The sequence below is a fragment of the Eublepharis macularius genome, chromosome 16 (assembly GCF_028583425.1).
Source record: "Eublepharis macularius isolate TG4126 chromosome 16, MPM_Emac_v1.0, whole genome shotgun sequence".
NCBI classification, from domain to species: domain Eukaryota; kingdom Metazoa; phylum Chordata; class Lepidosauria; order Squamata; family Eublepharidae; genus Eublepharis; species Eublepharis macularius.
Window position 1 is genome coordinate 36,552,482 of NC_072805.1, and position 21,566 is coordinate 36,574,047.

At 44.8% G+C, this 21,566-nt stretch overlaps 1 protein-coding gene across 1 annotated transcript; it reads right to left on the reverse strand.

Moving 5' to 3' along the window:
- Positions 1–1,672: 1,672 nt before the first annotated feature.
- On the reverse strand, positions 1,673–21,236 carry DNAJA2 (DnaJ heat shock protein family (Hsp40) member A2). The gene is made up of 9 exons (XM_055000559.1): positions 21,015–21,236; positions 15,497–15,556; positions 12,980–13,203; positions 9,045–9,125; positions 8,533–8,666; positions 7,302–7,498; positions 5,323–5,467; positions 5,074–5,201; positions 1,673–2,527 (listed from the first exon to the last, which is right to left on the reverse strand). Exons 1-9 carry the CDS (start codon positions 21,090–21,092, stop codon positions 2,339–2,341), a joined length of 1,236 nt encoding a protein of 411 aa, XP_054856534.1. The 5' UTR covers positions 21,093–21,236; the 3' UTR covers positions 1,673–2,338.
- Between the last annotated feature and the right edge of the window lie 330 nt (positions 21,237–21,566).

Here is a 21,566-nt window from a genome sequence, read left to right on the forward strand (position 1 = left end):
CACAGATGTAAAAATGTGGCAGTGATCTTTCTAACCTATAAAGCTGCGCTTGCTGAAACAGCGGTCATTTTTCTAACCGGCAGAAGAACATACATGAAATTCTAGGTTTGTTACCTTGGAACAAATGAGCTCAGGTGAAGGCTCTACCTATTTCCAGTTAACCAGACTTGGCTGGAGGGAGGAGTATTCACCATTCCGTGTCAGGATGATGTGCCATACTCCTCCCCCTTCCACTTGTTTGAACACGTAAGACAAGGATGCTAATCTGAAGTTAGCTCTTTATTACTCCACTCCAGCCCTGCACAGCGCAGTAACTTCATAGCAGACTTTATTATTTACAGCCCACCTGCAGTCACTCCATTGGCTTCCCATCCGTTACCAGGCTCAATTCAAGGTCATGAATATCACCCTCAAAGCCCATCACGGTCTTGGCCCCTCATATCTGAGCAACTGCCTCTCTCCCCTTATGTTCCACCACAGCAGCTTTATTCAAATGGACCCCGGGCCTTCTGAAGGTGCCACCCTGCAGCAGGGCAAAATCAGCTGCCCGTACCTGTGCTTTTTCTGCCCCACTTTATGAAATGGTTTGCCAGAGGAAGTCAGGGAAGCTCCCACGCTGCTGGCATTCCACAAACTGCAAAACTGAATTACTCAGGAGGGCTTTCTACTCAGATTATAGAGAGGTGTCATGAGGAATAGCTCAGACTGTACAACCTGGAGTAAATTAATAACTGTGCTTATATACTGCTCTTCTAGACAGATTAGTGCCTCACTCAGAGCAGTGAACAAAATCAGAGTTGTTACCACCACAACAGAGCTGGGGCTGAGGGGAATGGCTTACCCAAGATCACCTACTGAGGTCTTGGCAGTAGCGGGAATCGAACCAGCAGGGTGCTGATTTGCAACCCAACCACTTCACCACTATGCTACAGCAGCTCCCTAATTAAGTTTTTAAAAACTCTGCTTGAAACAGAAACCATTTAAGTGGAATTTCTATTTTAATATGACTGCAGAATCTGGTTTAGGAAGGAACCTGAACAACTGATCCCTGCCTCCATTGCATACTGCTTAATTCTGGAGACCTTCCTCCATTTCAAAAGCAGGTCCCCCATGGAAGACTATCATCCAAGAAAATGTCTATGGCCACGGAACGCATTTCCTTGTTCTTTAGACACTCTCCCTCCTTCACCACAGTGGATCCCGGAAAAACCACAAAACTTGGCCTCAATGAAACATGACACTGGGATGGTGAACAGCTATAGGACTCTGAAAGAGCTGAACTTCTCATTTTAACTGCTACCCCAACAATGAGTCGTGCTTGGTTTGCATGCCGACAGAATGCTGCTCTCTGGCATTCAAACTAAAAGACGCTAAGCCTGTGCAGAGCCACAAAGGAAACCTCTTTGCTTCGCAAATGTCAAGCTTCAATCAGGCTTTGAGCAGAGACATTTGGAATTGTCTGACAGCCAGTTTTAGCTCATCGTGGCCTACAATGCACAGCACTCGTAACTGCAGATGCCACAGAATGAACCCAAAACTTTCACCATGCAAAACATCCTAGCAGTGGGGTCTGGCCAGGAGTTGTATTTTTCCCCTTCTGAACTTTCCAATCTGAAGTCCCAACGCTAAATTTTAAAGATACGAGTTTAAGGAAACTTTACGAGCCAGGGGGTTTATCATACACCAACGGCTTTTATTTTGTTTCAGAAACCTTTCACAAGATGGTAAAAAAAAAACTTTTACAGCCACTTCTAATTTTGTCTTCCATGGTTCCCCCATCAGTTCTTCCAGCCCACAGTGTGCAAAGCCCCATTGACTTACCATGCACCTAAAGTGATAGATACAGGCTATGAAATTTCTTTAGTCTATTTGTAGCAGCTTACGCAGGTGCAGCCAAATACCAAACTTCGGGACAAAGTTTTACACGAGAAACTTTACAATGTAGAATTTGAATTCTTTTTTTAAAAAATATGGAACTTAAAATCTACACAAAAAACGGGTAAAAATCAAGCACAAATACAAGGACTGAAACTTAATCCAGGTGAAAAGGAGCCTCGTCTTCCTTTCAAGTGCCTTTATCCTGCTACCGAACAGTCAAAAAAAAAAAATGAAGATGTAAGCTTTTGTGGTTAGTTTAAATTATACACTCTGTAGATACTATGGACCAATTTAAAAGTTACACATACAGCAAGAGATGTCCATCGGGTTCGTGTGGATTGTGTGTGTGTGTGTGTGTTTAATACAATCCAACTGGACTGCTGAAAACAAGTCAGGCAAAATTTGAAGAGAAAAATCCATGTGTAACTCCCCCCCCCCCACCTGCCCCAGACCAAACTTTTCACTGATGGGCGCACTGTACCCCAGGTCCATGATGGCTGCTTTCCTCATCTGAACTATCGTTGTAGGCTTCACGCCTCTGGCCGCCACCTGAACCACGAGTGGTATCGAATTCTTGGAGATCCACCTCTTCTGCATCGCTGATTATATTGGGGACTTCCGGTCTGGCGGGCAGGAGATCTTCAAGCTCCTTTAAAAATAAAGCAGAGAAAGAGTGATGTACTATTTTTTTAAAAAAAGATTTACTTCATTTATGAGGCCTTTCTTTCCAATGAGAGCACCTTCCATCATTCTCTTCTCTGCTTTTATCTTCACAACAGCCCTGTGAGGTAGGTTAGGTTGAGTGTGTGTGACTGGCCAAAGGTCACCCAGCTGGCTTCCATGGCGAAGTGGGGATTTGAATCTGGGTGTCTCTGATCTTAGTCCGACAAGCTACGCGCTCTGGGTCTCTAGTTTAGATTTGTGCACATCGAAAGTTTTCCCCACTTCTTGGTCAGGATAAAAACTCCCCCTTAGTCCTGTCTGCCCTTTGTGTGACCTGCATAATATATCTAGTTAGTACAAGTTTGTATTCTGGAGCTGATCCTCAGGTTGCTGGAATGCAAGGAAGATCCAAAGGAGAAAGATAGCCACAGCACTGATCTGTATGCATGTGCCTGAAAGTTTGTGCAAGAGACTCTGCAATGTTACGACAGGTAAATACCGAGCTATTTAGCTACCCTGAGCAGAGTTGCACAACCCCTTGCCAGGGCATGAAATGACACTCAGTGTTTGTTTTCTATGTATACTTCAAGCTACAGCATAATGTGAGGAAACAGCCCTTCCATCAGGGGAAGTGCTTTGTTCAAGGGCCCAATTTGGGATCCAGTCCAGAATGTACACAACAGGCCATTTCCACATACTGAAAATTTCCTGGTTTTCAGTGTTTTTAAAAACGGGGTACCTACAGTAAAGCTGTTAGTTCAAAACCTCTACAGCTCGAAGTGCCTTCTGTGAGAGTGTTTACAAATAGAAACTTCACACCAGCACAATTCAAGCAGATAGCCTCTTTCTAGCCAAATGCAAACAACTGGATATTCTAAAGGTGTAGAGGTCACCACAGTCCACATCGTAAGAATGACATTAAGAGCTACATTCTTTCCAGGGCACAGATGAACCAGCTAGTCAGCATCTCAAGCTACAAACACAAAAGAGAATCCACGAAACCCAGCACAAACAGGATTCTTCTATGGAGAGTTTTTCTTTTAGAAGGATTTTCCCCCAGAGAGGCAAGCCGTCTACAACATTCAATTTATTTGCTCACAGAAGAGGACAAATAATAAACTTGTGTGTGCTGTAGTAGGCACAACCCCAACACTTCAAACTACTCGACAATATTGTGAAACGCTCACGTCACCCACGTAGCCTCACACAGGAATCTGTTCTTTCATACAGGCTGTCCTACTGCCCTACAAAACCCACACAGATGGTAGAGTTCAGCAGTGACTTGGAAATGCTTCTTCAGCACTTCTTCAGCACTTAGCCATCAATTCCTCTCCTGTAAATTAGGGGTGTTTTTTCCCCCTCCTGGACGTGTAGGAAGGACGCTTGAGAGATTCCACCAAGATGTCAACAACTTTCAATTCATCAACCTGAGCATGGATTCATCCACACAACAGGCACACTTTTCTGGACGCCACTGTGCAGCTATGCGGTGGGTGCATAAGCACCCTAATAGAAACAGGTCAATTCCTACACAAAAGAACAAATGGGAGGCAGGCTGCACCAGGCAGAACTTGGTGGGCGAACAATTTAATCTTCCGGCGCATTCTATTGCCGGTCACTGTTCTCCTACAGAAAAACTTCAAAATGGAAATCCAATGTGCAATTGTGAGTTCAACTCGATGCTGACCACCATCTCTTCTCCTCCCCGTTCTTTACAAGGACTCGCATTCCTCACTCACTACAAAAGCAAGATTCAAGTCCCGTAGCACCTTAAAGACCAACCAGATTCCCAGGATATGAGCTTTTGAGAGTCAGGGCTCCCTTCATCAGATAAGAGGAGTGGAAAAAGAGAGCTCTGACTCTAGAAAGCGCATACCCTGGAAACGTAGTTGGGACTGAAGATTATGCTGGACCTAAATCTTGCTCTTCTACTACAAACCATTGCCCACTTGAAACTACTTCATTATAGGTGCTAAAATTTTGCAATTGTACACCTTAATTAGTTCAGCTATACTTTCAACACTCCTTGTTCATCACGTTTCATCCTGCACCTGCCTGGATCACATTATACGTTAATCTTCTGATACTCCTCTATTCACAGTTGAGAGTGGTCCTCAACCCATTCTGAGTGAATTTTTTAAACTGTATTTTATAACCGGCCTCTCTTTGTAACATATCCTGACTGCTCCCCATTCTGTTGTTTGCAGCCTTTGATATAAATGCATCCACCTTAGGGACATATGCTTCATGCTTATCTAATGAAGTGAGTTCTGACTCATTTCTGCTGGGATAAGGTTTTTTCCATCTCTAAAGTTTCACTGGACTTCTCCTGTTTTATTTAGGCATGATTTAGTGCTGCTTAATATTCATTAAGAATGTTATCACCACGATCTAATCCAAGGAGCAATCTTAATCCACTGAAGCAGTCAAATATTGCAGACTCAAATTTATTCTCCTCATCACTGGACGGTGTGAGAAAATTTTGTGTGCTGAGCTAGTGTTGAGCATTGTAAGCCACCATGGGATACTTACTGTAAGTTTTTCTGGGCTAATCCAGTTGTTTTCAGGAAACTGCACATCAAACTTTATATAAAGGTCTCCCTTTTCAAAGGGATTGCGGTACTGTGGCATTCCTTCCATTCGAACAACACGAACACAGCCTGAGGTTCACAAAGGGACAGAGGTGCGGTAATATTAATGGCGAAGAGGCAACCAATCCAAAACAATCACAGAAGATGATCATGGCCATCTAAAGGCCCCTAAGGTCACATTAGCGGTTACCTGGCTCAATTACTTTTCCCGGAGGGTATTTCACCACAATCTGACGTCCATCAAGGTGCTTAAATGTGAACTGAAAGCCACACAGTGCTTCAACAAGTCCTATCTTGTGTGTCATGTGCAAGTCATTTCCGTCTCTCTGGAACACCTTTAAAAAGGAAAAAAAAAAAGATGTGTGTCTGTGTGACAATAACCCTATGGGGAGGTGGCTTTCCACAGTCAACAAAACCCCTCCTCCATGTTTAATTCAAGTTCTTGGAAAGGAGGACTATTTTAGCTCTCGGTCCCAGCTATTCTTCCAGCAGTTCTATCTAGCTAGAACCTCCAATGTGCCCAACTGCCCCAGATACCAAGTATGCAGGAAGGCACAAGAGCGTTCACAGAACAGATACTGGATACAACCATTTTTGCCAATACCGGATTTTCTAGAAGCTTTCCCCCCGCCATTATAAAATTCTTCCAGTGCCCTAAATCAACCGGTGCCTGATCAGCACAGGCTCACTGAAGGTTTAGAACAGTGGTTCCCAACCTTTTCAACATCAAGATTTTTTGTTTTTCAACGTCAAAAAATTTCACCGCCCCCCCCCCCACCTATAGCAACTGTACTATTAGCATCCGTTGACTGAGAAAACACATAATGATGAAAAAGGTCAAAATCACAAGGCTTTGCGTGCACATGGGTTCATGGACCTCTGAACCCCAAACGGGTCTCGGCCCTCAGGATAGGAACAACTGGTTTAGAAGATAAATATGTGCTTGTACGCTTCCAAGGATCATCAGCTGAAAAGAACTGTGAAGTGGCTCCAATTGGCGTTACATCCATTCGTTATGTTATTTTATAAAAATACTTTTTTTTTTAAATGGAAAACTTTCTACAGAGAAATATAGTAATGGAAAATGGTCCACCTCACATTAGTAACTGCGCTTCTTACTAAATGGGTTAAGTGTCACATCTGAAAGTCATGCTTGTCTGAGAAACCGAACCTACCACTCACCAAGCAATTTACTCTGTGAAAGTAGAAAAGAGCAAGAGCCCAGTAGCACCTGTAAGACTAACATAATTTGTGGCAGGGTATGAGCTTTTGTGAGTCACAGCTCACTTCTTCAGTTAGTCTTATAGTCGCTACTGGACTCTTGCTCTTTTCTACTGCTACAGACAGACTAACATGGCTACCCATCTTGATCTAACTCTGTGAGAGTTTCTTGGGACACCCCCCTCCCCCAATTAATATCCGTGGGAGAGACAGAAGAGATGAGTGGTTGGGAGTGATGAACACAGGCAAGCCAGCCAAAATATCAGCAATAATCCTCTACATTGGGAGTTCCTTGAGACGCAGATCTGTCTTTTTGCTTCTATTACTCTGTAACGTCCAAAGAACAAGCAGAAAGTCTCTCTAGTTGTATCTTTTCACACATTTCCGACTGTTCCCCTGTGGATTTCATGTTGAAAGAATGGTGGAAAGCATGAACTGCCAAGTGTTACAAATCCAAGAATCGGAGCACAATCCTATGCTCATTTACTGTGAAGTACCACTGAATCCAGTGTAAGTATGCATATTAAGTTCATGAGCAAGTCTTCTTGGATTCTGAACCTTAAAATTAAGACACAGCGCATGTAAGCAATAGCAACTCACATGTAATTAAATAGCTCTGGTCCCAAAGAAAATTAACACAATCCGTTTAACCAGAGTAGTTGAGGACAACAAGAACAGTGTATCATATAGGGGCATGGCTTTTGTTACGAAAGACACGCCATGCTAGCCAAAAGGTGAATTCAGAGTAGCAGGTTTCTACATATCCTTTCTAGTGGATGAGAACTTTACATATGTAATTGCAGGGGGGAGGGGGAAGCCACAGGCGGTTTTCCCAAGCACATTCCCACCTGAACATTTAACCAAACATCACTGACTCAAGCAGCTTCCATGGTCAAGAACTCCAACTGGCACTTACAAAACAGCTTTATGTTTCAACTATAAAGTTACCTCGTGTTCCTTTTCTTGGAGCAGGAGAACGATGTCGCCCGGCTCTACTCCCGGGGCTTGATCCGCTTCTCCGGTAAAGGTGATTCTCTGACCATGCTTCATGCCTTTATCCACATGGACTTCAAGGATCTTGACTTCTTTTATCACCTTCTTCCCTTCGCATTTTTTACAACGATCTTTTTCATTAATTACTTCCCCTACCAAAAAGGCATCACGTTAGGACTTCCGTACTTAGCTTCCTCGCTAAGAAGCGAGACACCACAGCTCACAGGCACCCGGTTCTTAGATGCTACCATTCCGATATAGTTTCAAATAATACAGTATGTGACTTTGTGTATCCAGATCAGTGACTTCACATGGACCCACCTAATGATTTCCAACTTAAACCAATAGGGCAGGCGTTGAGGCACAAAAATCCCAGGGTTCTACCTTGACACAAAGACTCTTTTCTCCCGTTATGGAAATGGCTTGGCAGTTCCATCCCATCCTAATCCCACAACTCCATCTCATCCTAATCTGGTAAGAGGTATGTCAGAACTATACAGGAAGGGATCATACAAGAGGCTTCGGGGTGTGTGTGTGTGTGTGAAGTGCCATCTAGCCACAGCACACTCATGGCCACCTCGTAGGGCTTTCAAGGCAAGAGACGAACAGAGGTGGTTTGCCATCGCCCGCCTCTGCATGGAGACCCTAGACTTCCTTGCTGGTGACCCAAATAGTAACAAGGGACAAGACCCTGCTTAGCTTCCAAGATCTGATGAGATCGGGCTAGTCTGGGCCATCCAGGTTAAGGTGCCTTGAGACTGTGAATGGTTTTTTCCCTCATAAATGATACAGTTATTATATTGCAACATGGCTGGAATGGCAGCCAGACCACTCCTAAAAAAGTCCTTAAAAAGGTACTGCATCCAACCATGACTGAACCACCAAAGAAACTCTTCCAGCGAGTGGTGATTCGATCAGTCCCAAAGGCCCGAAAATCCCGTGATGCTGTTTAAACCAACATCATAAAAGACTGGAAAATCAAGGGGCATCGTAAAGCCCCCTGAAAAGCTATCCAAGCCATTCTAGGGCAATTGCTTCTGGTATTTACGTGAACTGCCCTGTGAAATTGCAGGGTAGCTTCAGAGCAAAGGTCGTTAGGTACTGATGACCCGTATGGGGTCCAGCCTGCCCAAACACTGGAGATTCTAGCTTGCTCACATGTTCACAGAAGGGCTAGCCAGCCTACCTTCTCCATTGCAGTCAGAGCACACGGACTGCATCTGCTGAACCATTCCGGGAGCCAGCTGTCTGATCATGATACGCACACCTCTGCCTCGGCAAGCTGTACACTTCTGAACGGCTCCAGATTTACCCCCTTGGCTGGATCAAAAGGTGTTGGTTAGGCATTATTAGAGACACACAGCAGCAAATAAAGGCTTGCACCCTCTGAAGCCAATGAGGCCTCTGGGGACATCCAATACTGCAGCAACTGCTGCAGTTCGGTGGGTTTGATCAGAACCAGGATCCAGTCCCTGGATAGGAGACCCACACAAGCCTCTTTAGGTTTAATAGAAAAGAGCAGGATAAAGGCCAGTGGGTCTTTTTAACTGCTGCAATTATCATGCTGATTCTTTCACTTAGTTTTTCTGAGCGTGACTCTTGACAGTTTTTCGTACTTAAGGCTTTGCTCGGTTTTCACTAGATTTTCCTCCAAGGCCAAGTGATCTAAAAAGCAGATGAACAGGAAGCGCAACTCACCCGTTACACGAACTACAAAGGACATTCTTGCTAAGCTGTAGTTTGGTAGTCTTCCCGTTATATAGATCTTCTAAGGAAACTCTAGAAAGAGAAGGGGGTTTGTGCTTTAGAGGAATGAGAACATTTAAACACCAAGCTGTGGGCATATTTAGGCAAAGGATACATCAAAATCTGGGCTTATGCAGAGAACCATTCGTATTACAGCTTTGAAGTCAGGCTGCGCTACCTGACAGCAACTGCCCCGGGGCAAGCAGCCAAGCAACACTTGCCCAACAGCCAGTCAGGGGCTCTACATTCACTCACTTCCTGGCTCCCCAAAATGTCACTGGCATGTGCCTGAAAACCTCCACCCCCACATGGCAGAATATAATATGTTACTTAGCCAATGGGAGGAAAGCAGATTTTGAGCTTAGAAAAAGGAATGCTTTAAAGCAGGGACTCTAGCTTTCTGGTTCCAGGAGACACCTTTAATTCAATCTCTCAACATGGAAACAGCTATCGAGCAGAGCAGTAAAGGGGTGACAGTGTGTGTGTATGGGGGGGGGGGGGGGTCCTGCAACTTGGGCTCCAGAGCCAAATGTGGCTTGATATGGAACCAAATACAGCACTTTAAAAAAAATGAAACTTTTAAGTTATTATACATATATACACACACACATACACACACACACATATATACATACACATATATATATAAAAATTAAGTTAAAACACTTAACTAAAGAATAGGTGGGATGCTAACCAGGATAATAATAATATAATAACAACATTTATATACCGCCCTTCAGGATGACTTGACACCCACTCAGAACGGTTTACAAAGTATGTCATTATTATGCCTACAACAAAACACCCTGTGACGTGGGTGGGGCTGAGAGAGCTCCAGAGAGCCGTGACTAGCCCAAAGTCACCCAGCTGGCTTCAAGCAGAGGAGTGAGGAATCAAACCCAGTTCTCCAGATTAGAGTCCTGTGCTCTTAACCACTACACCAAACTGGCTCTCTGGACTAAAGGGATTCTTAGAGATGCTTTGCAGAAAGAGAGATAATAGAGGTGAACAGTGACCAGTAATCCAAGGGCAAACCATGTGTAGATTTGTGCCGATGCACTTTAAAAAAAAAAAAAGGCAGCAGCTTTTGTGTAAATGTATTGACTAATTGTAAGATCTCATGTGTACCACTTCCTATTAATTTGGACTGCAGAAACCTTAGGGGTTACTAAATTATCAAGTGAATTACCACTAAAATTGTGTATTTTCACTTATGCAAATGTGCTCTCATAATAGCTGATTTTTCATTTCTTGCAGTGAATTTTACTGCTGTTTGGCTCTTTAATTATAAAACATTGCCAACCGCTATGTCAGAGCATCAGACAATGATCTGGGAAGACATGAATTCAAATTTTCATACTGTCATGAAGTTCACTGGGTGTCCTTGGGCCACTAGACCTATTCGACTTCACAAGGTGGCTAGGATAAAGTGGGGGAGAACCACATGTGCCATTCTGAACTTCAAGAAAAGATGGGGTACAGGTCTACTAGACAGATCAGAATGTTATCGCTTCTCTCTTCCCTAACGATTGTTTGCTTCTCTCTTCCTCCTGAAGCACCAGGACTTTCACAGTTAATGCAACAGCCATTTCAGAGCCACTTCCTTAAGTCTCTCCTCCTTATCTTAGGGATAAGGCTCTCCTCCTCATCCATTTGTACCAGTGTTCCTCTGCCAAGTAACAGCAATGAAAAAAGCCGAATCGCTGGAATGGAATGGAGCTTACACAAGTTTCATTCTACCTTTGGAATACTGGAGTACAGGAAAACAAAAACCAGTCTGCTGTCTTTTCAAACACCCAAGCAGCTACAATATAGCATTTGGCTGGTTTATTTTGTTCACAAGAATTCTCTGAACTCTCAAAAATAGACCCTGCACTAAACATTACCCAGTATGTATAAATGAGAATTTAAGCCAACTGGCATCATCATAGTTTTATATAATTCTGTCAGCTAGCTGCAGATAGTCGAGGAACTATATTTTATTTATTTATTTATTGGATTTTTAGCCCTCCCTCCCCGCAAGCAGGCTCAGGGCGGGTTACAATCATAAATAAGGTACAATAGGTAAAACCAATAAAACAGCATCTCAGTGCAAACATGGATATCCACATTCCAGATGGGGCACCCTTCCCCCTTCTCCTGCCCACCATACACAAGGGAAGAAGAGAGTGGAGGTGTGGGTTGGTGTACAAGACATCATGCCCATCTCCTGCCACAGAAATCCTCTTCACCCCACTTGCTTTCTACAGACATTGCTGTTGCATTTATCTCTGGGCAACCATAAGGATGTTAGAAGTTTGTTTTTAGAAATTAAGGTTGCCCAGTTCTGCACCCACTATATGCATCTGTGCTTCTTCAGCCTATCTGCAGGTGAGCTAGAACTGCCCATAACTTAAAACTCACTGTTTTCCCCACCTTAATCTACCTACAAGACTTCCTTGTTCAAACCTGCCCGTTTCTCACTGTAAGGGGATGCTGAAATGCTCGCGCTTCAGTGCCTTTAGTCAAATTGCCTCGATAGAACTCTGGCTGAAAAATTCATTGTGATCCACTTGTTGGGCTGTTAATAAGCAGTTTTATAACTCCAATGATGATTTTCCTCCTTATGAACTTCTTAAATTACCTCAGGCATGGGTGAGACTCTAATACGCCATTCAGTAATCATTTAGACTTCGCCCAATTTTTGCAGATAAATATGTAAGCAGGTAGAAATTCCTTGGGGCAATCTTCTACCATGCTGGGTTTAAAGTTTTCAAAAGTTAGGGACCAGAACCAAGATGTAGATACACATCACGCTTGTGCGGCCATGGGAGGGGGCGGGGGGAACGGTCCAGACTTTTAATACGGCTGTCAAAATGTGACTCCTTCCCCCGGCATGAGCCCTTAACTTCTTCCCAACAGCTCTGTGATAGGGCTGTTCTTTAATTCTCTTCATAGGTCAGTGGGGCATTCAAGCTCAACCTTCAAAATGCACTGAAAAATTAAGTTTGGTGGGAAGTTTTCCACCGTCAGATTTGCCTTGGAATTCCCTGACCAGATCCACATCAAATGAACTCTTCCCTTCCCTCTGCGCATCCACACTGCAGCGTCATGGCTATTACCAGGAAGAGGAGGCAGGTAAACTTCCTGTTTCCCCATTCTTAAATTTCCAATCCAGGGCCTAGCCCCAAATTTACCTTAAGCTGGGGAAAAAGCTCAGCTCAAGCCCTTGATTGGAGAGGGATGGCTGGACAGGGACAAAGAAGACACTTCAACCTACCATTCTGTATAACTGCTGGCATGGCGAAAGGGCATCAAGGCTCCTTTGGGTATCGTAGCAATCCCTTTCCGCCGGCAACGTTTTCCGTGCACTGGGAGGGATTAAGGCCCTAGTTTGCAGTGAGTAATGAGCTGCTCGGATCTTACCTCTTAAGCAGTTACCTTTTGATTCCATTTTGCCCTTAATCAAATGCAGACCTTCTAGCTTAGGTTTTAGCGATACAACACAAAGGAATACTACTGTGTATAGCATGCATTATCTGTTCTTTGTACATTTTATCTTGCTGTACATTATTTTCTACCTATATTACTCCACTTTTCAGCACGGATAACACATCACATCTAACAGCTATCCTTTCCCCCCCCAGATTTTTGTAATCTATGGCTTTAAAAAGAGGCCTTCTTCACTTGATGGCACCAACTTACACTGTATAACCCGCCTTGTGTTTCAATGAGAAAGGGGGGCTGTAATTAATGTAAAAAAATAAATTATTTGACTATAAGTCATACAGGCTCTTTTAACACTAGTTAGCTGCAGCTTTAATTAAACTGCACTTTGAACTTCCATTTGTTTTGAGAACTTCAGGATCTTTCCACATAACCTTCGAAACAGTTGGCATGGTACTTACTTAAGGGGATGCATCATGTCTTCGCCTCTTCTTCTGCCGTTGCGACTTCTACTCTGACTACCCATGAAACTGAACAGCCCCCCACCAAATATGTGGGAGAAAATATCGTCCATTCCTCCACTTCCGCCACTACCTTCCCGGAGGCCTTGTTCTCCATACCGATCGTACAGTTCACGTTTCTCTGGATTGGAGAGGACTTCGTAGGCAAAGCTTATTTCCTTGAACTAAGTAAGATTAAAAAGCAGATGGGAAAAAATTATTACTTGACAGTTCAGTGACACTGACGGAAGAGTATGCTCATGGGAGGCCGCTTGGGAACTTCTATAATCATGTAGAGGGGCTGTGAAATTTGTGGGGGGGATCCCAGGGAGCCTGCCTCCCCAATATCGCGATCTTCCCTGCATTGCTTTTCCTAACCCCCAAACCTAACTCCTAGCTTTTCCTCAGGGGCAACTTCTCCAAACCGCAACTTCCCTGTTACTCTGTTCTCCCCCGCACCTGCCCACCTACCCTTCCTTGTTCTTTACTTTTGGTTGCTCTAAGCTGGGCCTGCCGTGGGTTTGCCACGCAAGAGTAAGATCATTATTTATATCTTGCTTTTCAGAGAATCGTTCCCAAAATGTAGCCTTTCAAGGTTTAGAAACTAAAAAGCAAGACACACAAGGGAAAGAGAGCGGAGCAGGAGGAGTAGTGAGATCTGTTTGATGTTGTCAGCGTTTATATCCAGATGTATTTATTTGTTGCTTCTTTCTGTGCTGCTTCCCAGTGGCTTGTGGACATATGACCAGTGGTACAGGCCACATTATCCTTCCCTGGGCAGCAGGCAGTTACAGTGTTTAGAGGAGAGCGCCCTGCAGCAGTCTTTTTCTGATCAGTGGCTTGAATCACACTGGTTTCCCCCTTATGCTGGTGTTCTTCCTGGGAGGAAGGTTGGGCAAGTACCCAGCAGACCTTCAGTCTTCCGGCCAATGTTTTACAGGTAAATACAAACAAAATGCCTGCCTGCTCTGGATTCGAGCCTGCCCTTCGGCATTCCAGCTTTTCTTTAACGAGTACATTTCTGGCCTTTACTTGGAAAGCTCAGGTTGACCCTGCTCCACATACATAACCCATCATTTCACTGCCTGTTTTGTTCCCCAGGCATCTCAGTAAATCACCTGATAATTGGGCCACTTCCTTCTTGCTAAGCGCTTCATTCGTGGGATCTCGTTACTTACATTAAAATTCCTCGGGGCTGGAATGGGAAGTTAAAGCAGCCCAGGGACAAGCAAGCTGAGTGGCCCCTAGGGGGCTGCAAGCCAGCAACGCAAGGGCCACTCAGGTCAGCAGCAATGATAAGTGCCAATTCCATACTTTCCTCTTCCCGCAATGCTGAAAACCAGCAAGTGATAACGTTGACAGCAAACACGGCGGAAGGGCCGGAGACCAGCAACGCTTGCGGTCTTGGTGAAACCGCTGGGGTTCCTGGCTGCTAGTGGACCAGTGTGGATTTTCCCACTTTGGGCCAAGAGCAAGACCACCCCTGCAATCTTCCCAAAGTGCTCCAACAGCACCAGAGCAAAGTGAAATGATGACAGCAACCCAAACACTTTATCCTATTCTTATCTCCCTGTTCTTCCCCGGGTGTCACAGCGTAATGCATGTAAGTCAGCCTGATTTAATGTCATGAAAGTTCAGAGTGACTCATGTCGATCAGGCCTAGCCCGGCAATGCTCATAACTGAAGTGCAAGGGGAACACTCCACCCAATACCACTCACGGCGGGCTTTTCTTAATCAGTGTCGTCTTTTCCAGAGGCAATTCTTTCTTTATTATTTCCCCGGATTGGACTGAAAATCCTTCAATGTACAAGCTATTTAGGTGTTCTGTATCTACTGACTGTTACATTTATATATTCAGCCTTTGTTTCATTCAATTTCTATACCACCCTTCAAGACAACTTAATGCCACACTCAGAGTGGTTTACAAAGTATGTTATTTTTATCCTCATGACAATCACCCTGTGAGGTGGGTGGGGCTGAGAGAGCTCCAAGAAGCGGTGACCGACCAAGGGCACCCAGCTGGCTTCAAGGGGAGGAGTGGGGAATCAAACCCGACTCTCTAGATTAGAGTCCTACCCAGGGTTTTTTTTTCTGGGAAAAGAGGTGGCGGAACTCTCGAGGGAAATGAGGAAGAAACACACGGGGTTCTTTGAAATCATATTATTTCCAAGCACTATTGTTGAGTATTTTGAGAGGTGCTGGAACTCTGTTCCACCATGTTCCCCCTGAAAAAAATCCCTGGTCCTACCACTCTTACACCACTACAGCAAACTGGAATAGAAGGTGGCCTGCAAAGGGTTCCCGGGAGGTCTCTCATCCAGGTACTGATCAGTCTTAGATCTGCTTAGCTTTAGTAAAGCTGCTGCATCAGAGGCCTCCCAACCATACCTTGGAACCTCTATTATCTCGACTACACCTCTGAAAATGCAGTTTCATCTGCATTTTAGCAGCACCTTGAGAAAAGAAAGAAATCTTACCTTGTCACCTGCGTTTGGATTCTTATCAGGGTGGTACTCCTTGGCAAGCTTTCGGTAGGCCTAAAATGGGAAGAATAAAAAACAACACAGGAAGTTAGAAGGCAAATATTTTCAAGTTCAGTGTGATGCCTAAACACAGTCAAGGTGGGCCTGAAGAGCTCCTTCCAGACACAAATTCTGCTACAGGGAATTGACGACTTATTTCAGTGAAGGTTGTTTAAGCTTCTGAGAGCCCCGCTGAAAGGAATGTAGATTAAACAGCAACTGGGGTTTGAGGCTTGTATCCAAATTAACAGAACTTGGCAACAGAATGCATTTACATCATCTGAGTGGAACTACACAGGTGGCCTGAAATAATCAACTCAGTTCTTGACTTTTCAACTCCACAGCTAGAGTGCAGTGACGTTTATGTAGCTGCTGACCATGTTATTTGCATGGCCTTCAAACTAATTTGAAGATTTTTTTTAAAAAAAATGGAAACTGCACAACAATGTCTGAAGAGGCTGCTTTTGATTATCTCCACGCTTCCATGTATGCAACCTTTTCCAGATTCTGTTCTTCCCATCAATACTCACAACAAAGGCTCTCTCTTTCCAAGAAATTCAGAATTTCTTTACCACCAAACAACTCATCCTGTCTACTGCTTACAAATTACTAAATGCAGAAAGGCATAGAGGTGCTAGGCCAACATGGTTTTACTCACAAAGGCAGGCACTGGGCTCACAAAATGAAAGTGATGATGTAAAGCGGTACTCCTAAGTTATGGAAATACTGTTAAACAAGCTAACAAATTACTAATGCCATGCTGTTAGTTGACTTGAGCTTTTTGGAGACAGGAAGTGTGTAAATGCAAAATAAACTGTTGCAATGCCAAATAGGCCTATCAAACACTTTTTTCATCATATTTTATTCCTGCTGCAACATCATTTACGTAGTTAGTTCTTTTAGTATGTAGTTTTTAATCTTACATTTGACCTTACAAGAATCCTGTTAAGCAGGTCACTACTTGATCCATTTTAGAGAGGCAGAGATAATTATGTCAAGCGCACCCAGTGGAGATAGTACTCACACTTCCAGATTTCAACAAGAGGTATTGTTTTTCCCTTTAATTCAGTGGCAACCCCTACATACGCATGGGTACCTACAGTAGAAAAGAGCAGGAGTCCAGTAGCACCTATAAGACTAACAAAATTTGTAGTAGGGTAGGAGCTTTTGTGAGTCACAGCTCACTTCTTCAGATATCATGGAGAAGAGAGTTGTAACTCACAAAAGCTCATACCCTACCACTCCTTTTCGTTAGTCTTATAGGTGCTACTGGACTCTTGTTCTTTTCTACTGCTACAGACAATCACGGCTACTCATCTTGATGAGTACCCACAGAGAGAAATATTTATGCAAACTCAGAACACATCCTTCGTTTTTCAGTGTGATTACATCAAAGTTGAGTGGGCATTACATCCAACAAGGGCTAAATCATTTCCTTGGAACAAAAGTAACATTAGCATTTGTTAGGGCACGGCACAGCTTCTGAAAAGAGCATGTTCCAACAAAACCGAGAAACACCATACCTACTGCCAAGTAATTGTTTGCGTAACATGACCAAGGTCTTCACATGCTTTCGCCCCCAAGTTACCACCATATGCCAGCCTACTGGAAGTGAGATTCTACTAGGATTACAAGTGTTGTCAGAAACGGAGCCCTATTCTGTGAACCTGAAAAGTTTCCCTGGTGGGTATCATCTTTAATACAAAACTGCACAGACCACCTCTCCTTTTACACTGCATAGTTCAACAGTCTAGGATCTTAGGCACAACTCCATCTTCCCGATTCGCAGACATCATTATTACTACTCAGTTTTCAGAGCCTCTTATTTTTATTCAAGTGTGGCGCACGTAGCACCCCGTTCTCCCGGTGAGTAACACTAGAGGAGGAGGAGTTCAGCACAACACAATGCAATGGCGCTGAAGTAGACGGACAACGTGCACATTTTCAAATGCAAGCCTTCGACCTTTTCAGAGCCACTTAACTCAAAGGGACCCGGCGTTGCTTTACTTGAGATCTCTCTCTGGATAAACAGGTCCACAGAAAGGAATTCTATTTAAAACATTTCTATGCCTCCTTTCCACTCAGACAGAGTCCCCAAGGCAGCAAATATCAAAACATAAAATTTTATTGTGGACAAACAATAAAGGAATTATGCGCTGCATGTCACACCCATTCACTTTGTCTCTGATGTTCTTCTTTTAAAAGAAAAGTGATCCTGAACTATATATTGTAACCCAGGAAGCGCCTTCTGGTATGTGCCAACGGTGATTAAACCACGCAAGAACTGTGATTTCCCACATTTCACTGCTGCTCTTGAGACTTTAAACACTCAAAACAGATCTTGCTGAGATAAGCAGGAAGGGAAAGAGAAAGGATGAACTGCGAATCGCATAGTTTTCTGGCCTGTATATTTTCCCAAATGTTTACTTGCAGGGAGAAAAATATTAACTCCGGAGCTAAACATCCATGTATTTGTATCCTACCCTAGCACAGCCTAGAAACAGTAGTTAGTGAAATAGCCAAAATTATCCAACTAGTTTTCCTAGCCTATAATTTAATCTTCATTATTTAAAATATTTTTATGTGAGTGGCTTTTTAAAACTCACATTCCAATTACATTATATTTTGATGTCTTCTAATATATATTAAACTCGTTTGATTTTAAAGAGGGAAGCATTTGCAACTGACACTAGTCAGTTATTTTTGCTTCTCATGTGACGTTTGATTTTTAAAAGAGAAAAGACATTTCTGAATCTCAGCAAATCCTTGGTTTAAAATATCAATAGTGTGATTTATTAAACATATGACAATCAACAAGCAAGCTGTCTTATTTGTTGACTGCCAAAGAAACCAAAATTACTGGTAGTTTTACAAGTCTTACTGCTACCATATGATCTCAAGTAACATTTCAAAGAGAGAGCGCAAGCACAAAGACAACACACACACCTACGGAACACAAAAAGGATTTTTCAATCCACAAAGAGGATCATGTTTTCCAGCTGACATCGGATTCTCTTTTGACTGCACAAGACATCCTAGAGACACCTGCTGCCCCAAACGCCCAGCCCAAACCCATTAAGAAGCCATTACATGCCCAGACGGAGGGGACTTACCCCCTAGCAGCTCCACCCTTCCGTCACAAACAGAGTGATTAACAAACTGAAAGCTGTGATGTGGGAGGAAGCTCTTTGGGTGGCTGAGGGAAAGAAATGCCTTATGGGTTATTAGCACAACCAATAAAATGCAGAGGAAGCCAGTGTGAAGTATAAGACCAGACTTCCATTACCAGGTGACAATTGTCCCATCTCTCATTTTTTTTAACCCTGATTTTATTTTCTACACCCTGTGACAAGATCACAAAAAGAAAAAAAAAAAGGTCCAGAAATGAAGCTGGCACTACCGGGAACAGGAGTGTGTCTTGTTGGGTACCTGGAATGGGATTTACTATAGCTGAAAGTAAAAGAGAAATGATAACTATATGCTGGAAGCCTTCATCACAGATCACCCAACAGGAACTAGCATGAAGAACATTCCTAGGTCATGTTTGTCACAAAACTCACAGTTGTGTGGGATCATGTTATGACCATACTGGCTAGCATGAAGTCATCATCAAGGATTTAGAGGGAGAAAAGAAAGTCGGAGACAAAATGAAGAGCTAATCACCTTAGAGCAACTCACTGAGGCGGGAGGGGGGGAACCACCTCTAGTTCACGTGTGTCATTCCAGAACATCTCCCAGATAGGCATAAATGGGCTGGGAGAGACAAGACAGAAATGTGGGAAATACTATCCAACTTGTCCTGGTTACCATAAATTCTCAAGGGACACAACACTGGGACTAGGGACAGGAAAATAAGGAGAGAGGAAAAATGGAGAGCTTTACTCTAGGACAGTTATACTGTATATAACATATCTCGAAAGACAAACGATTTGAAGGGTGTGGGAGCCAGAGGAAACAGAAGACAGGTGCCATCCATTGCTCAGAGGGTCCTTAACATAACCCGTGGCACCTCCAATAAGAAAGAATGTCAGATTGCAGGTGATCGGAACCATCTCCTTCAGATGCAGGAAAGCCCAAATAGACAGAACCAGGTGGACTTGACTTGATGTACAGCAGCTTCATACCTTTTGCCAAATGCCAAGAAACAGCGACTGTCAGGAGACAGGAAGAGACTAGAGGAAGGGGAACTAGACAGCCTCCAGATACTTCTGGGTAGGAGATATGTAAACCCCGTAAGGTATGCATAGGTGAAGGGGGGATGGATAGAAACAATAAAGAGCTCATCCAGAGGCGACCTATGGTCACCTCCCAAGAGAAACAAAGCAGAGAAGGAAAAATCAGAAGACCGTCAATGGGAAAATGGTTTCAGGTGGGTTGCTATGTTGATCTGCAGTAAAACAGCTGGATTTGAGTCCAGCGGCACCTTAGAGACCAACAACATTTTCAGGGTCTGATCTTTAGAGAGTCAAAAGTCCCTTCTCTGGTATCAGACGAGGTTTGATTTCAGATACTGAAGAAGGGAACCTTGACTCTCAAAAGCTTATACCCTGAAAATCTTGTTGATCTCTAAGGTGCTGCTGGACTCGAATCCCGCATGGGAAAATGGGAAGAGTTGCATCCTTCCCCCAGTTTCCCGCCTTGCAAAAAAGCCTGTGAAATGGACCAGGGCTTCCTACTGCCTTACAGATCTGCCTATGCTCTGTTCAAGGTAGGTCACCATTTCTAAGCACCTTTGGTCTTGTCCATCACTGTCGCCAAAGGTTGAGGGTAGATCTCTGAGATTCCTGTATGAACTACTTTTCTCTCCCCAATGGGTACCTAAAGCAGTTTATCACATCGTTCTCTCCACCACCATTATTTTACCCCAACCACCTCAAGCCGGCCACTGTTTCCAAGCAAATTTGTTCTTGCGGATCACCAGAGCCTAAAATGGAGGGGCAGACAACCGATTGAGATCCCTGCACTTCCTGCTTCTCTCTCCCCAACGGGGTCCCCAAAACAGCTCGTCACATCATTCTCCCCCCCCCCGCCCTTCTTCGCTTTTTACCCCAACGACCCCCCTGTGAGGGAGGCTGACCAGGAGCATTCTTCACTCCTCTGCCCCAGGCAATACAAGTACATTCTTACATTCCTCCTTCCTGGGCCGCCTTCCTCAACCCGCCCCCCCTCCTCTCCCCCCCTCCCAGGGTTGCCAGTTCCAGCTTGGGAAATTCCTGGAGATTTGGCGAGCGGAGCCCGGGGAGGGCGCCGCTGGGGAAGGGAAGGGGCTCGGCGGGGTCGGACGCCCCAGAGCCCACCCTCCAAGGCAGCCATTTTCTCGAGGGGGGGGGGCGATGCCTGCGGCCTGGAGATGGATTCCGGGAGGTATCCAGGCCCCACCTGGAGGTTGGCAACCCCGCCGCCCCTCCCCTCCCTCAAGCTTCTATTCTCCCCTCCCCTCCCCCCCCCCGGCAGGGCCCGGCCGGCCTCGGACCTTCTTGAGCTCGTTGTCGGAGGCCCCCGGCGGCACCCCGAGGATGTCGTAGAGCTTGGTGTCGGCCACGTTCGCCATGCTGGCTCCGCGTCAGGAAAGGCCGCGCCGGCGGGGGAAAGTCCGCGAGAGACCGGGCAGCCGGAGGGCCGAGTGTGAGGAAGGCCGGGAGAGGGACGGGGAAAGGGAAGGCCGGCGCGACGACGTCACTGCGGCGCGACGTACGGGCGTGCGTGTCTGCGTGCGCGCGACCCGGAAAGGGAGAAGGGGCAGAGCGAGGAGGCCACGCCCTCTTGTGGCGGACAACACGAGTGAGGCCACGCCCATTTCGCGGAGAGGGACACGCCCCCTTTTTCTTCTGGAAGAGCGGCGAGAGGGCTTGTACGGCTTCCCGCAGGGAACTCTGGGAATGGTAGTTTCGAGTAGGAGAGGTGACTAAGTGCTATCGGCTCACCAAACTACAATTCCCAGGATGCTTTGAACGGAAACCCGGGGCTTTAGCTGTATCGCCGCACCGGGCTAAGAGTGGGGGTCAGATCGTTAGGAAATAATAAA

Excerpts from the sequence above, each read along its gene's own strand:
- DNAJA2 (XM_055000559.1), bottom strand. The coding sequence starts at position 21,092 with ATGGCGAACGTGGCCGACACCAAGCTCTACGACATCCTCGGGGTGCCG. Across the intron at positions 13,204-15,496 it reads ATCCAAACGCAGGTGACAAG|TTCAAGGAAATAAGCTTTGC; the intron begins GTAAGATTTCTT and ends AATCTTACTTAG. Across the intron at positions 5,468-7,301 it reads TCCAAGAAAAGGAACACGAG|GTGTTCCAGAGAGACGGAAA; the intron begins GTAACTTTATAG and ends TCCTTTTTAAAG.